Source organism: Melopsittacus undulatus, chromosome Z (genome assembly GCF_012275295.1).
Source record: "Melopsittacus undulatus isolate bMelUnd1 chromosome Z, bMelUnd1.mat.Z, whole genome shotgun sequence".
Lineage (NCBI taxonomy): Eukaryota > Metazoa > Chordata > Aves > Psittaciformes > Psittaculidae > Melopsittacus > Melopsittacus undulatus.
In genome coordinates, this window is record NC_047557.1 from 13,203,516 (window position 1) to 13,221,624 (window position 18,109).

An 18,109-nucleotide genomic window follows, 5' to 3' on the forward strand; every position below is an offset into this window, starting at 1 on the left:
CTTTTCAGATTGCCAGTCTGGAATGCCTAATGAAGAAGTGTTCCTGCTCCAGCCTCCGCTGCTCTGTGTGTGTGTGTGTGTGTGTGTGATCCTTCAATTCTTCCTGCATTCTGATTTTGCATTTCTAATGAAGCTGAACTGACAAAGCGTGAAAGTGGTCTAAAAGGAAAAACAAAGAAAGTGACCCTGCTTTCACTGTGCCAAGACCAATCAATATTCCAGCAGCTCCGCTTTGCCCTCTCTTCTGATGTGTTTTTATTTTTTTTCAGAGTTAGGCTCACAGTCTCCTCCCCTTTCCTTAAGTTACAGTGATAGTAAGTTGCTGTATTCCAGAGCACATGCAGATTGTCAGTTTGCTCTGCCTCCAGCTCGCTCAGCTCTGCAGCTCTGTTGTATTTGCTGGGAAACCCTCACTTTATCTGCCACCACCGTGTTCTTAGGGTACTGAAGATCTGAAAAGGTGAGCCGATTTTTTCATTTCGTGGGGTTTTCAGTAGGAAGTCTTAGTTTTTTCACTCTGCCTTTGTATGCTACATAATGTACTGATCCTTTTGGCTGTACCCATGCTCTTTCTTTATCTTGGTGTAAGTCGTAAAGGACAGATTAGCTGCATTAATCTTGGAAAGAAAAGTCACCACGAATGAATCTTTACAAAAAAATAAGTAATTGTTCTGAAAAAAATGCTGCTTGCACACAGTAGTCATGTCCAACCTGGAATATTTAATAATTTAAATATCCAGCTCTTCAAAAAAGCACAGAGTTTCCACTCTTCAAAAAAGCAAAACGTACATAGCATTCTGTTAAAAATTAGCCAGGATATTGCACCAAAGTGCCAATCTCGGAACATATGGTAGAAGCAGTGATCAAATCCCATCCAAATAAATTTGTTACAACGTGGTATTTGCTCTAAAACATGCTGTTTGAAAACTCTGTGTACTTTCAGTCTAATTTATTAAAAGTATTAGGCCACGAGATTTAATAAAAGTAAGATGTTATTCGGTCTATGTATAAACTGGGAGATTTCAATGGAAGCACCTATCTTTATCCATTTATTAACTTTTAATTTCTTCACAAAAACATGACAGTGTATTGACAAAGACTTCAGAAAATGGAAAAATACCTTTGTGCAGGATCCATTTTTGAATAAATTCATGCTACCCAGGGAATAAAAGTATAAAAAAAAAACAAAACTAATTAAAAATAATGCTCTAATCAAGGACTTTTAATATTCAAACATTTTAAGGTTGATTCAGTGTGTCATTTCTTACAATCAGATTATATCCCCATAATCACTGTCAGGCCAAGTAAGCATTATTTTGCAATGTGTATTTCTATTGCAGCCTGAAGTGACAAGCTAAGTGGGATATAACTTCTGATGTTTTACAGATGTGCTCTGAATAGTTCATACACTTCAAAGATGAACATTATCAACATAAAACTCTCAAAGGCATATCTTCTAAATAGTGGTTCAGGGATAAATAAACTGTTCCTGCTGCGTTTTGCCATGTGAAAAAGAGGAATTCAGCCAATCCATTCAACCATTTAAAAACATCTGAAATGCAGAACATTTTAAATGTACCAGTTCAAGCAAAATATTTCTCTCCAATGAGTAATGTGAAGGTGAGCTGGAATTTTTTCAGCTAATATGGGACTGCTAAACAGATGAAAAGCAAGCCTGACATATAGTTTCAAACATTATACCAATTTACACTCCTATGAATTTTACTAAATTCACATTTTTTAAAAGTTAATCCTGGGTTTTACAGCATGACAACAATGCAGATTAATTTTTGAAGACACAAGACATGTTTGATCAATTCATATAATCCTTCTTCCAGAGTTCTTTAGCAGTCATTGAGGTTATCTATCAAAAACTGCAATCAACAACTTAGATCCTATAAATAATACAGGTTTTACTGAAACATGAAGAATACTTGCTTCCATATGGCTAATCATTTCTCTGAAAATGTTACTGCAATATGTGGTATTTCTTGTCTTCCAGGTTTCTCCAGTACCTCCCACGGAAAAGAGTCTTCCACTTTTCTGAAGGGATATTGGCAAAAGTTAATTATAGGAGAAAAGTTTCAGCAAGATAGATGACTAAAGGTAACGGAGAAGACCCAAAACCTGGAAGTAGGATGGAACGCATTCAACAAGGTGTCCGAAAACGTACACTTTTGGCAAAAAAAAAAGTGCAGAGCATAACAAAGGATGATGTTAAAAGTTATTTATTGAGGAATGCCTTTGTGCTCTTCACCGTTGTTGCTGTGATTCTTGGTGAGTAATTTATTCAGTAGGAATATTCTGTTCTCCAGTGTATTTGACAATGACAATTTGCCCGGGCAATTTGCATTACAAATGAGATCTCAAATTCTTCTGCACTGATAAGAATGTTCTGGCTTTGAGAGTTTTGGCTTTGACAGCTGCATGTTGAAGTTTAAGGAAGAACCATTTTAACTATTCTAGTATGCCTAAGGAGAATTTGGGTGGAAAAAAAATCAGTTGGTTTATGTCTTCTTCTCTTAAAGAATTATATACAGTAAATGAATTTAATGTTTTCAATTAAATCTTTTTCTACCAAAGCAAGCTGCTGCAAAATGCTTAGTATGTAACTTATTTACCTAATCTACCAAAAAATAACACCTTGCAAATGATAAACAGAAGTCCTCAAGGAATTAAATTAAGTGGCATTTCTAAGCAAAGATATATATTAGAGCCTCAGAGGTTTTGGTTTTCCCCATATAAATGCAAAACAAGCTTATGGTCTCTCAGTCACTCACAATCTTACATGCATCTTTCAGATGTAATTGGGGCAACAATGGCAATGTTACTTGTTCAAAAGACTGCAAGATAGCACCCAAATACATGCCTTTTTAGAGTATACTGAGAGGAATCCTGAACATCAAACAGCATTTAGATTTGGAATGCACCAAAATGTAAATCTAAAATATTGCCACACATTTCGAAAGAGAATCTTCTGAGGAAAATGTACAATTTTTAAAACAAATTTCTTTTATATAATTATAGTATCACTTTTGATAATTTTCCCTTGACTACAGAATGTCAAATGACACCATATGTTTCATGAAATACCATTCTTTTAGTGTGAGCAGGAACATTATGGCTTTAATGTACCACTTTAAGTTTTATTTTCTAATTAGTTGAAAATAAAAGCGAATCTGCTTATAAAAACCCAAATGTCGGTATTTAAAAGTAAAGGTTTATATCCTGCTCCTGTGTAGGCCCTAGTGTCCTTGTTAATGCTGTTCCATATAAATCTGCTTGCAATTTTTCTATAAGTTTTTCAGGAATTAAAATTTTAGGGCGTTACCATTATTGTTGCTTGATGCCACTTCTGCAGGATTATTTTAAATTTATTTCAGGTTTGATGGGCCTTTTCTGGGAAACAATAATATTAATGTATATATTGGTAAACTGAAGTACTTTGTTAAAACAATTTCAGTCTGTTGATATTTATCAACAGTATTTGATCACAAGTGAAGAATTTAAGCATTTTCTCTACAATGATCAGGAAGAGCAGAACTAAATAAGGAGGTTTTGAAACACTGCCCAACCTCAAGTGAATGCAGTTTTATTATTGACAGTTACCTGTCAATACTGCACAAGACCAGTGTGTTCTTGCAGTTTGTTTCTTCACTGTCATCTAATTTCATTGGGACTCCCATAAATCTGGCAAAGTGGGAGCAGAAATGTAGGCTTCACAAAGTGTTTTTACTGTTTTGCATGTTCCAATTAGTTTTAGATAACTAGTAACAAATGTCTGCCCACAGCTCCACTAGCACCTACAGCAGTGGCAAAGTATCAAGTAAGGCTGGAACCGAAGTTGTAGAGCTAATGAAAATGTGCAAACTGAGATGAGCCATCTGCTCCAATTCTGCTAATGAACCTGTAGATGTATCTGGTGTAATATGTAGAAAAAAAGTCTTCTCATTACTATCATGGAAGATTTCACATTTGTTCACATTTTTTCACATTTGTTATTTGTGGTGTAATTTTACAGTACATATATATTAGAACAGGCAATTCACAGTTGGTAGCTTATTAAAAGATTTTTCTGGAGAATCTTTTGCTGTCATAGAAATATTCGCAAGTAGGGAACAGTTGGCTAAAGAGTTTGGAGGTGGTTAAACTCCATCTGTCTAGTTTGGCAAGGACTAATCGTTATCACCTCTTGGTTGTATGGTGATCTGTGAAAAATCAGATGGATCCCTTTCCTACCAGAGAGCAGTCAACATTGTGAAATTAACCCGCCAATTAGCACCACTGGCTGTCTCATCAGAGATGCTTGCATGGAGTGTAGTGTAGGTGGAAACCAAGCTATGCCCAGGCCAGGGTTGAATCATTTACAAGAAACGACGCTTAGTGCTGTCTGTAATCTAAACAAACAGATTACATCAGTTATTAGGACTGTCAGTCCAGCAATTTTCATAAAGACTAAACTCAGGAAAAGCAAACTTTTAGCTTTAAAGAGAGCAACGTTTCTTCAGAAACATTTATTTCAGGCCTCTTTTGTCAAGGTACTGACATGAAAAAGCCTGTTTAATAGATCATTTCCAACTGCTTTGCTGGGCAGGATTGATGCTGGTAGAGGTTAAGTGGTTAAGATCATCTTTCTTAGGTCCATTTACAGGACTGCAGTTTATAATGGAACCTTGAGTTTGTGTCTGTAGAGACTTGCACTTTGTTACAAAGCACATAGCTGCAACATGCATTTGTTTGTGGTGCATACTGATATTCTGCAGACAGAGTAGAGATTTTTCTGGCATTCATATGATAAGGAGAAGTACAGCCATTCACCCCAACTTCTGCCATTACTCTGATTCTGAAATGAAGTCTAACCTGAATAGCTTCTACAATACAAAGCCAATTAATCTTTGAAAACCTAATGAAGTTGCAAGGAGCTGTAATTCATGTTGAGAATTACTTGGAACTATTCTCCTTTTCCCCAGAACCTCATGGAAGGTCCTTCTGACTTCACATTCTGCATAGATAGGATCTGTATAGCACATTGTCATTATCATTGTTGCTATTTTTAGTGAAATTTAAACTGCTTTTGAGCTCTTTGAAAAACTTCAGGAAAAGCATGGTCAGTAGGTAAGTTATGAAGCAATCTTTGGATTCTTTTGGTACACCTAGAAATACTAATTTTCTGCAGTGGATCTTGGCAAGAGCCCATAGCTGAGAACAGTTTTCGTGAGGTGAATTTGGGAAGCAGACCACTGGTAAATTCAGAGTGTCAGGATGACCACGAGCAATTAAAGGTAGGCTAAGGGTCATGGTGGCTCATGGAAAATCTGCAGGAAGTCTTCTGAACTTTGAAGTGCTAGCCAAATTACTGGCAAAATCTCAGACTGTGCCCTCTCTCCCACGCTACTTAGCTCCATCATCCTGTCCCCAAAATGCCTTCCTTTCAGATACCCTTCCTTCAGTGGACAGTCTTGATTCTCTACTTACCTCCCATTTTTTTAAGAAATGCCACAAGGAGTCCAGACTTTACTCTGGCAGGAGTCCTAAATGCCAAAGAATCTCCTGTGGATTCTGAACTTGTACTGAAGGAAAGATCAAGACACACAGAGCTGCTGAGCAGAGATCCTAAGAAGCTGTTCACAGAGAAATACTGTTTTAATTGAGGGAATAGGTAAAATAGAGGAAGGTTGTGGAGCAAGTACTAGAAAACGCAGTTTCTGCATAGTTATGAAATCGCTATAGCTCCAAATGTTTAGCTGAAATTCTTTGTATGCTGCCAAAGTTATATGCTGCAGTTGTCCACTAGCACATTCAAGGGGAACAGAGATAGAACCAGTTCTATTTTCTGGCTACCTGTCCACCTAAGGGAGCGTAGGAGTGGCTTTATCATTGAACCCAGTCTTCTGTAGTTGCAGGCAATCTCACAATAGAGATGAAATGTAGGCAGGCCCAAACATCTGTTCTACAACAGCATGCACCATATAGATTCCAAAGATTCCAAAACTTTCCAACATCTTAAAAAAAACCCAGGCCAAACTAGTTGGAAATACAAGAGGGCAGGAGAGATGAAAGCATAGCCAATGTTCCTGTTTCCTGGAAAAAAGCAAAGAACTAAATAAAGCCTGAAGATGATCCTTCATAATACAGAAGGAAAAACAAACCACAAAACCCCTAAAACATCTGAACAGTGAAAAGCTGGGCAGGGTAGCAGATTCTCTTATATCAACACACTCCTTTAAATGAGTCCTGAGAAGTACAAGTCTGTAATATGCAGGTAGAATTCTGGGTAACACTCACAAAAAACAACAGTCTTTCGTGTGCGAAGTGACATCTTCTCTGCTATGGCAGATCCTCTGTGTCTACTGAAGAATGAGGCTAACATACCCAGAGAAGGGTATTTGACCCCATTACACACTGACAATGAACATGATGACAATGCCTAAGGCAGCTTTGGTAAAATTTGCATGAGAACAAACAAAAGATCCATCACTATAGGGGAAACAGCTGTGGGAGGTGAGACCTGCATGAGAGACTATGTTAAAACATAAAGAATGAAATGTGATACCAGACAGAAGATGAAGACATATACAAGAAAATCAAGATAGTTTGGGGACAGCGAAGGATAGATTAATTCTATTTATGCTGATCTGAGAGGCTGTCTCTGTGCCAGTGCTCCCCTAAATAACCTGCACAGGCAATTGGTTTCTCACCGAGTGACAAAACTTTCCTAAGTAATATTCTGAAAAAAAATTGCTAACCAAAACCTTAATTCTTTTTTTTAAAGAAATCTTTATGATTTGGGGAAAAACAAACAAAACATAAACAGACACTGTAAGATCCAGAGTAACATTTAAAAATTCAAAAGATGATCTTTTTCAAAAAGGAGAAAATGTGTAGAAATATAGGGAACTTCAATTCTGCTACTAACGGTTCAGACTGAAATATGAGCAGTACACTAGTTTAGCAGTTACCATCAAAATAAAGTTACGTTTGTGTATTATCACAATCTGAATTTCTTACTGTACAGTCTAGTGTAACTGCCATACATGACACAGGGTAATAACAATAAATGTGGCTACTTTGTGAATCACAGTTGTGCATTCTGGAGACAGCAGCTGTGCATGTATGCACATTAAAGGTATAAAATGTGCTTAATATAGACTCACTACCTTCTCATTTACTCTAAATTGTAATTCTATGATTCTATGAATTCAGAGGACTGGCAAAGTGGTGCTGAAAAGTAGTATGTCTGAGTGATCATAAAACAATCCAGAGAAACATATATTCATTGCACTCTTCATACAGCTTGTGAAAAAGAAGGTGAGATTCTCAAAATTCTCGCTACAAATTATATTTAAATGCATTTTTGTAACGCCGCTTCTCACAAAGGAGATACCAAGCCTGTCCTGGGTGGAATGCAAGACGGTAACCGCATGAGACATTTAGGATGTTTATGTGGTTTCTCAGAGATTTTACAAGAGAATTCCCTGAATGCCAATAGAATATGACAATCACACTATCGAAAGATGTGCTACAACAGAAACAGTGGTCATTTCAAAGAACATAAAAATATTTTTGTGTTTTTCATCAAAAGGGACTAAAAAGACATTTCTGCATTAAATTAGCTAGTATTGAGGTTGCCAGTCAATTCCACTTTTCAGTAGATAGTCACTGTAGTTACTATGGTGACTGCAAGGCAGTACAAAGTCATAAGGAAGGTGCCAATTATTTGTATGCTGAGTAAATGTTTAAGATTGTTAGATCATTACTAGGACCATAGCTATTGTAAACCTAGAATGAGTTGTCATCTGTACTGGCATGCTTTTGAGTTGGCCACAGTGAAAGTGTGGTGAAAATAGTATGATCTTTTGTTCATGAATTCTTACAAATTTCATTCACGTGGCTTAAATTTCTCACACTTTCTTGAAATCATAGAATTATAGAATAGTTAGGGTTAGAAAGAACCTTAAAATTAGCTAGTTCCAAACCCCAGCCATGGGCAGGGACATCTCGCACTAAACTATGTCACCCAAGGCTCAGTCCAGCCTGGCTTTGAACACCGCCGGAGATGGAGCACTCACAGCTTCCTTGGGCAACCCATTCCAGTGCTTCACCACCCTTCTTCCTTATGTCCAATCTAAACTTTCCCTGTTTAAGTTTCAACCCATTACCCCTTGTTCTATCACTACAGTCCCTAATGAATAGTCCCTCCACAGCATCCTCGTAGGCCCCCTTCAGATGCTGGAAGGCTGCTAAGAGGTCTCCACACAGCCTTCTCCAGGCTGAACAGCCCCAACTTTCTCAGCCTGTCTTCATATGGGGGGTGCTCCAGTCCTCTCATCATCCTTGTGGCCTTGTCTGGACTTGTTCCAACAGTTCCATGTCCTTTTTATGTTGAGGGCACTAGAACTGCCCACAATACTCCAAGTGAGGTCTCACAAGAGCAGAGTAGAGGGGCAGGATGACCCCCTTCAACCTGCTGGTCACGCTTCTTTTGATGCAGCCCAGGATACAGTTGGCTTTCTGGGCTGTAAGCACACTGAAATTGGTTCATGTTCAGTTTCTCATCAACCAACACCCTCAACGGTGCAGGAATGCTCTGAATCTCTTCTCTGCCCAACTTGTAGCTGTACCTGGGATTGCTCCAACCCAGGTGTAGGACCTTGCACTTGGCATGGTTAACCTTCATGAGGTTGGCATCAGCCCACCTCACAAGTGTGTCAAGGTCCCTCTGGATGGCATTCCTTCCCTCCAGCGTATCAACCGAACCACACAGCTTGGTGTCATCGGCAAACTTGCTGAGGGCGCACTCAATCCCATTGTCTGTTCCAATGAGAAAGATGTTGAACAAGACCGGTCCCAACACCGAACCCTGAAGGACACCACTCGTTACTGGTCTCCAGCTGGACGTTAAAACTGGAAATAACCAAGCATCTAAAAGTTTTCAGGGATTTTTATGATACTGAAGAAAAAAATATTTTTATAAAATACTTACATTTTTATGTGAATTATGATGATGTGCATTTGGAAAACCATACAAAAAACCTGAAATTTAAGAGAAGTAAATAAATTCGATCTTCTGGATATTAGTAAAACTGCTAAAAATGTAAAATATAAATGCAGGCATTGTGATAATTTACTGTAGCACTGACTTCTAGGTTAGCCACTGAGAGATACTGACTTCTTTAGTTTTCCATGTCTTGTTAAAAAAAATCAGATATTCTGGTACAACCAGCTGCATAAAATAACCCATGTAGTCACATTACGTGTGTATATCCTCTGTCTGTTTACTGTGCATTCCTTTCAAATATGTATTTCATTCAGAGTTTAAATCGAATTTTCAGATTACAGTTTAGTGCTATGTTAATGGTTGGACTTGATAATCTTAAAGATCTTTTCTGACCTAAACAATTCTATGACTCTTTGTGATTTAGAATATTTTGTCATATATTTGTTTCTCAGTATATTACACTTCTGTTCAACAGGAGCTTTGGAACAACAAGGCACAATGCAAGTGAAACATTAAAAAAAATAATAGGAGCTAAAAGATATCTTCTTCAATACCAGTTTCTCCAGCTCCGTTGTTCTTAGTATATGCTATGGTATCTACAATGTATATTAGAAAACTAATAGGCTCCTGACCGAGGAGTTTTAAATTAGTCTCTGATACAACAAAAATAAATGGTGTGGAATAGGGAAGAAAATATGTAAAATAGGTAAAGAACAAATGAAATTATTCTAAAGGAGTTTTATTAAAAATTGGATTATTATGTCAACCCATCAGACTTGAAGCCATACTGACACTGTTTGTACTTTTAATCCACAGGATGAAACGATGGGGTGTCTAACTTTAAAAAATCTATAAAATATGAATCTACTTTGAAGATAAATTTTGTAAGGCATTTTTTTAACAAACAGGAAAATAATAAACCCGTGAGCTGTACAGCAGTGAAAAGGAGAACAATTAAAAGCAGGAAAAGAGGCAAAGAAACCAAGAAGGACAGCAGTAGAGTCAGGAGAGTAGCAAAGTGTTGCTGTTACTTGTATTTTGTGGTTGTTCTCCTGTGTCTGTTCTCTTAGCAGCAGTTATATCAGCTTTTGAATTCTTGTTAAATTCCGTACATTGAAGAAATGCATTTTCTTGCTTGAGATTTAATGTATTTCCTGTTGGCATGTATAGAAGATTATAAATGGAAATCAGCTTGACAGTTACAAAGAGTGTGCTTGGTTTTCACCATTTAACTTGGCATAACTGCAAGTTTATTTATTAAAAAGTTCTAAAACATGAGGCTGAAATGTTAAGCGTTATTTACACTGAAGCATAAGATGATCCCTCACGCTGGCTCTAGTAATTACTGTGGTTTTATCATTCACAATGACTGAATTAAAAAAAAAAATTAAATTGCCTTTGCATAGCAGGACTAATAACCAGGGGGTTCCTGAGGATACTAACCAGAGGCAGTTGATAAATAATGCTACTGCATATATTTTGATGTCTTTTAAAATCATTTTTACTTAGGAATACATACATTAAACAAGCATAGATATACCATCTACTCTTTCAGAGCCTAAAATGTAAGAAAATGAAACGACATATGGAATCCAAATCTCAGAGCTGGGTGTCTTTCTAGGGCATGAGTGAAAGCTATGAGACTCAGAAGACCCCAGAATTCCACAAGCTAAGTATGTAACTGCCTAAAACTTGCCAGGAAAAAAACAAACAAAAAACCAGGTTTGCATTCCTGCTCCCACTCCGTCTGAGTAAGTCAGGACCATGCCAGATATTTTTCCCCAGTCAAGATCCAGAAGCACAGGAGTGCTCACCTTGGAAATGGTGTCAGCAGTGCTTGAGGAATTGGCTCACTCTTTTCCTTTCGAAAGCCAAGTAACAGGAAGATGCAATTCCACCATTAATTTCAAAGTTCTGTCATCAGGCAGAAGGAAATGCAGTACTTCTAAAGGCAAATACATATGCCAAGAGAGCAAAAGTTGGCAGGACGTTAAAAACAGGTTAAATGCTCATCTGTAACAGGGAACCCCTCTCAGGCTATGAAGTAATCCTTTCAGCAAGGATAAGAACTTGAGGCATCCAAAATCCAGGTAATTTTCTGCATGTGTCAGTCACGTTCAGTTTCTACATCCCCAAGATTTCTCCTGGAGTTAGGCAAATAGATGTTTAAGTCATGGCAATTCTGAGAAAACCACAAATAGAACAGTGAAGTGAGGGGTCTTCCAAAACAAATGAAGTGCGCATTAACTTTGTAGATTTCCAGAACTAAGCTTTTTTTTATCTAGAGGGACTTTGCAGGTCACAGTTTGGACTCAGGTACTTATTCTATAATTGAATATTATTCCACATGCCAGTTTCCCTTTTCCATTTTTTGTGACCTTTAAGATAGGAAAATTCTGCCTCTGAATAACACTTAATGGTGAGAAGATAGGTATTGTAAGCTATATGGAAGCTATATTTAAATTAGTCCTGTATGCTACAATGAGTTAACTCACAAGAAGTCAGATGTGAGACCTCTTTTTGATCAACTGAAATAAAACACTGCTGGAAGTTTTATGTGCTGAAAGAGGCTGCCTGACCAGAAAACTAAACAAATTGAAAGCTCAAGGATAGTTTCACAGTCATATTGAAGCTTTTAGTGATAAAGTGGCTCCAGTAATAAAATCAAAGAGCTAGAGACTGAAAGCATCCTAGCTTTTTAAAAAGATGATAATATGATTCCAGGGATTTTAGTAATGAACCTGATTTCCTTATTAGAAGAATTCACTGAATGGTGAACTAAACATAAATCAAGGATTGGGATAACACACCTGATATGACAAAAGTCATGTATTCTACAACAGGAAATGCATACTGTCAGTCTGTCTAGGTTGTTTTCATGTGTCAGCAGAATACTGGATAAAAAATGGTCTTTAAAATCTTACAACAAAATCTGCCATGTTAATTGTTTTTGATGACCCAAACAGTTCTGGCATAGGCATATCTTGATTCAACAAAATACTTAATGTTTAGTGGCAAACATCTCAGTTACAGATTTAGACTATCAGCACTAGGCTAAATTAACAGGTGGTTTTGTAGGAATGAAAAGTTGGGCTGTTTCCATAGACATGTGAATGCATAATTTGAATGCCCCACAGATAATGGTGTAAAACTGCATATCAAGGAAAAGAAGCTTACAATGAACTGTTTTGCAGTGTATGTCTGAGATGGATTTTAAATAAAGCAAATAAAGGCAATTATCAAGGTCTAACTTAAGACTCTCTGTTAAACTACACTGGAATTTGTTCAGAGCAGAGCTCTGTTTTCTGAGCATGTTCACACAAAGTTCTTGGCACTGAGGGATTTCAGTCTCATTCACTGTGATTCCTCAGTTTTACAATACTGTAAAAAAGAAAATAATACAGATGGGCAGCTAAAACTGTAGTAGAGAAAAACAGAATTAGGTGCTGTTAAAGACTATGTCAGCTTCCAGTTGAGGAAAAACAGGGAAAAAAGAAATGTAAAGGCAAGAAAGAAACTATATAGACTTTAAGAGGGCAGCTCTCTTATTAGTTGGGAACTATTCTTTATGAGAGTAGAAGCATTAACATTAGTTAAGAAGGTGAAGCAGCAAAGTAAACTCAGGAATGAAAAAAACACAATAACTTTGTAAAGCACTAAGTAGCATCATAGTTCTAAATAATACTTCACAAAATAGAATCTGGTATATATCGTGAATGTCTGATCTTTTATACATATATAAGAGAAAAATACTGAATTTTGATGTAATTATTTGTTATTTTGTGCATTTTTTTTCTATAACTCAGAGACTAATAAGAGTACATAAATCATGAGTAGTTTATCTTTCAATGAAATCTTTTGTCTGAGGATGGAATCAGGATAATGTCCCTATTCCATGAAGAACAGTCTGTTTCAGTGGAGCAGTGAAAACCCTTCTTCATTCCAAACCCTCTACAATCCTTCAGTTGCTTGTCTTATAAATAACAACAACAGAGAAATCAAAGATTAGAAATAAATACAGAAACAGTTCAAGGAAAATGGAAAAATTAGAAAAAATTGAAGGCAAAGAAAGAAGCAGAAGTTGGATAAAATGAGAACAATCTTTTGGACATGTTCTCAAAGGAAGAAAATTACTTCTTAATTGGGGAAGAAAGGCAAATGAACAAAATAACCTCAGAGAGATTGGAAAAAATGTATGAGTGTGACACTGGAGCCAGTGAGTAGCAAAGGACAGATTTCAGTGTTTTTTTAATAAAACTCAGATGCTGCTGTATCCCCAGATTTGGTATAGGAAGTGTCGTGGCTTAGGCAGTACCTCATAAAAAAATGTGATTCTTCTCATTCCTTAGTTCCATCAGTTCTTCCTTACAGCTTCAGACTCCCCATTCCAATTGCATGCTTTCTGTACACAATATACATGGAGGAGTTGCTGTGTCTGCAAGTAGAGAGAATGAGCAACTGCCCAGCTATAGTTATAAAGATGTTTCAGAAGTTCAGACACCTGCAGAGTTAGACAGTAGAAGGCTTTGAATGTCTTACTTCTGAGCTGTGAATTACATGCTTATGTGTCTATGTTAATATAGCTTTAAATGCCCATAAAATGTGTTAATATTATTAAATGCCTCTGGACCTTTCGTAACAGTAAATGTGATTGTAACTCAATAGAGATGCTATAAGTCTTGTGTGATTTTTGTAGAAGGTAATAGCTCTCACTGCATAAAGTGAATCTTCAGGGTCCGGTTCAGGAGGCAGATGTTCCTGAGGCACAGTGGCTGCAGCACTGCAGGTCTGTCTCTCTTCAGTATAGCTGAGAGCACCATGCCACTCTTGTCACCCCTCAGGCTGACAAGAAGTTCAACGTGAGCCAGAAGCGTGCGCTTGCAGCCCAGAAAGCCAGCCATGTGCTGGGCTGCATCAAAAGGAGTGTGGCCAGCACGTCAACAGAGGTGATTCTCCCTCTCTAATATAAGAAATATATGGACCTGTTGGAGGGAGTCTAGAGGAGGGCCACAAAGACGATCAGAGGGCTTGAGCACCTATCCTGTGAAGACAGGCTGAAAGAGCTGGGGTTGCTCAGCCTGCAGAAGAGAAGGCTCTGGGCAGACCTTTTTGAAGTTTCCAGTGCCTAAAGGGGCTACAAGAAATCTGGAGAGAGACTTTTTACAAGGGCTTATAGTGATAGGACAAGGAGGAATGGCTTTAAATTATTAAAGGGTAAGTTTAGATTAGATGCTAGGAAGTGTAAGAGGCTAGGAGGCACTGCATAGGTTGTCCAGAGCTGTGGCTCCTTCATCCCTGGCAGTGTTCAAGACCAGGTTGGACGGGGCTTGGAGCAACCTGGTCTAGTGGCAGGGGCTTGGAGCTGAATGGCCTTTGAAGTCCCTTCCAACCCAAACTGTTCTATGATTTTGTGATTCTATGGTATGATTGTGATCTCTTGGATACCTGCCTCTTCTACGGTACTTCTCCCATGACTCCCCACATGGTATCTCTCAAGCAAAATAGAGGTAGCTGTTTGTGTCTAATCAAGCCATATTCCACTTCAGTATAGCCACCTATTAGAACTACTCGGCAGTACAGGTCCTTAATCTCTCTACTGCATTGGCATCATCCACTTAAGAGAGAAGTGAGATATCACACAAAAATATACACATGTTTACATGTGGATTCTCTGCTGGGTCTCTGTCAGATGAGAGCTGTAGAAGAGTAACAGCTAGTTTATTAAGCCAGTTGATGCTTGGGCTTTTAAAGGTCTGAAACAGAGAAGCAAGTTCATATGGAAAACATTTGTTCTAAATTCAGTGTTAAAAGAGAATTAAAGGAATTATAAGCTATCTTCAAACTCTTAACTTTGGATTCTTTTAAAAGAGTAACTGATAAAGATGCTTAAGGGTACATTTCTGTGGTTGATTAATGCAGCCCTACCTATGTCCCTGACTTCATATTTCAACCCTAAAATGTTTGCTTATTTCCCGTGCCATTACATCACCACCATCATCTGGCCCAGCAGTAAACCTGTCCAGGGATCTAATTTGTCAAAAAACTAACCCAGTAAAGAATAGTTCCTCCCTGTTTAGCAGCCAAATGAGCTCATCTCAGTACCTGGCAAGTACAAGTGCATTGAATTACAGATTGCAAGTTTGATTAGTTCAGAAAGGAGGCTGAGGGGTGACCTTCTTGCTCTCTACAGCTTCCTGAGGAGGGGACGTGGAGAGGAAGGTGCTGAGCTCTGCTCCCTGCTACCCAGAGACAGAACACATGGGAATGGTTCAAAGCTGCACCAGGGGAGGTTTAAACTGGACACCAGGAAGCATTTTTTTACCAAGAAGGAAGTCAAACACTGGAACAGGCTTCCTGGAGAGGTGATTGATGCCCCAACCCTGTCAGTGTTAAAGGGGCATTTGGACAATGCATTTATTAACATGCTTTAACTTTTGGTCGCCCGTGAAGTGGTGAGGCAGTTGGACTAGATGTAGGTCCCTTCTGCTGTGATGACTGTCTAACATAAAAAGCAGTTCTCAAATGATAAAGAGCCGTAACCCTGTTGTGATCCTAAATTAAATTAATTGGGTAAAAAGGTAGCTAGTTAGCTACTAATCAGTAATTAGTGCAATAAGAGCTAATCTTTACAATATAATTAGTAAAAATAACAGAAAAATCACACATAATAAAAAAGACTGCTGCAGTATTTAGGAATTGAATATGTAGGTTAGATATCTAGTATGTAGGTTCAACAAAGTGTTTTCAAAGGGGGCATACATCCCATCCTATATAAAGAAAACCAGAAAGTAAGAAAGAACAGGTGATATGCAAGGTGGGGGGAGGGAAAGTGAGAGTGAGGGGAAGGCTCAATATAATATTGTGGGGAAAAAAGAAATTATGAAAATCAAAACCATGCAAGTGAATTGGTTAGTCTGCGGTTCTCGTGGCAAGCATAGAAAGAGATTAAGAACAGTTGTGATTTTGTTGGGAGCTTGAAGTATTTCTTATCACTAGAGGAGTTACTTACCTGTTTGTTTCAAGTACATACAGTTGTGGCCTTATCTGAAATGGTTGTTAGAAGGAAAGGTGTCAGAACAAAATGGTAAATTAAGCAGAAGCAAATGACCCGAAGAACAAAAGCATTCATTCCACAGCTCTGCAGGAACATAAGAATGAAATGGCTGGGCAGCTAACAAAAAATACACAGTGCACCATCAAACTTATAGGAGCCCAACTCTCTTAGTGGCTCTAGGCTAATTTCTGCTACAGAAAAAAGTCATTTGCTTGCTGGTTGCAAGTTTTTCTAGAAGAGTACTATTTACAGCTACTACTTTATTGCACCATTTCACCTACTTGAAGGTATTCTTTTCCAGTTTTTATGAAGTTTTATATTTCATGCTAGAAAAAAAGTAAGTCTTTATCAATAACCTCTTGAAGGTTATTGATAAAGACCTCCTTTAACAGTGCTTTGAGATTTACTGGTAAAAAGCAGAAGTGTATGTAAGTCTGACTGGTGTGTTCTGTTTGAGCTGGAAAGCACTAATATAGGAAAGACATCTCTTGCCCTTTCATTAATACACCACCTAGTATTTTCCTCTTGAAATATGCTTAAATAATTTTTGATCAATTAAAAAGTAAACCTGCTGGATTTTCTACTTTCTGCACGAAAATACAGCAGAGAGCATGAAGATTGTAAAAAGTATTATCTCCAGATAAAAGTATGGTTACACTCGTGTGTTTCTGAAATAAGACAGAGACCAGAGGCTCATAACGTTTAATTTTTAAAAAAACAAGACTTCACTTATTTAAGAAAAATGCTGCTTTTGTTCACTTAAAAACACCATGTCTATTAGGAGCTTCCTTATTCTCTTAAAATTATGAATTATTTGAAGTGAAAAACCCCACAATCTGCTCCATTAATCTTTTATATCTAATTCCTCTAAGAATGCCAAAGAGGAGAGTAGTCTTTATCTTTCCTAAAGTTCTTGAAATAGCATTTAGATCTGGGTAAAACTCCATCTCTCTTTCCTCTTCAAAGAGTTGTGATTTGGTTTCTTTTACTGATAAGCTGTTTTAAACCTATGTGTAGCTATGCAACTTGTTTTATTTATGCAACACAAAGGATCATGTGAAAGAGCTCTCTACTGTTATGAGAACAAGACATTCCAGTTAAGAACAGTTAAGAACTTAATTTTCTTCATGAAGGATTTTAAGGTTCATTTTCAAATTCAATTTAGGAAATTATAAGTTGATGATACTCTGGTAGATCATTACAATATTTTTTTTTTTCAAAAAACATCCAACCAAAAAAGAATAAATATCTCCATAACAGAACTATTCCTAAAAACTGAGTATTAGAAAAGTATTTTTGTCTTGTTCCTTCAAACCCTGATTTTAATGCTCACTTCATCACATTTTGATGTTGATCTGTTTAAGAAATTTTATATAGAAGTTTGTATGCTTCTTATCAATTGCAGGTATACCTGTATCTTTTAAAGCCTGACCTCAAGACTTTAATTTTCTGTTCTGGTATTGCAGCATCTAGAAGTTAAATCCCTAGGACATTCATCAATGTTTTCCTGTTTTAGGAATAAACAATCCCAAATCATATCTGCTATTTTTGCCATTTCCATCCCATTCTTGTCACTGTTAGAATTATTTTCACCTACTGCTACTTTTGAGTTTAACATCATCTCTTCACTTTATTCATACAAACTGAATATTTTTAACACCTATATTGGTAGAAAAATGCAATAAAATTGTGTAGCCCCAGGATTGTTCTGATTATCTTCAGGATTATCTACAAATCAACTTTTCCATGAATTTGACTTTATCACTGACAAGAACACCTCAAAAATCTTTTTATAACTATAATCTGATTTGCTTCTTCATAGTGAACTGTATAAATCATTCAGCAGTATGGTTCTGTTATACAGCTATCCACATGTATAGAATAAATCTCCTTAACTTAAACAACAACTACTGATTTTTGTCCAGAAAAAAACTAACAAATTATATTGAGAAATCTACTCTTCCCTGCACTGCAGAAATGGTACACCATTTACCATTTGAGAAGTCAGGCTCTGATAGCGTTGATTAGTTGTTCTTTTCTGTTACAAAGGGTAGACA

At 37.3% G+C, this 18,109-nt stretch overlaps 1 protein-coding gene across 1 annotated transcript in view; it reads left to right on the forward strand.

Annotated features, from left to right (window-relative positions):
• Positions 1-322: 322 nt before the first annotated feature.
• Positions 323-18,109, forward strand: part of SLC1A3 (solute carrier family 1 member 3) — a 62,250-nt gene continuing 44,463 nt past the window's right edge. The window contains 2 exon segments of the mRNA XM_005151991.4: positions 323-460; positions 2,003-2,277. Coding sequence (XP_005152048.1) covers positions 2,097-2,277 — 181 coding nt within the window. The 5' untranslated portion in view covers positions 323-460; positions 2,003-2,096.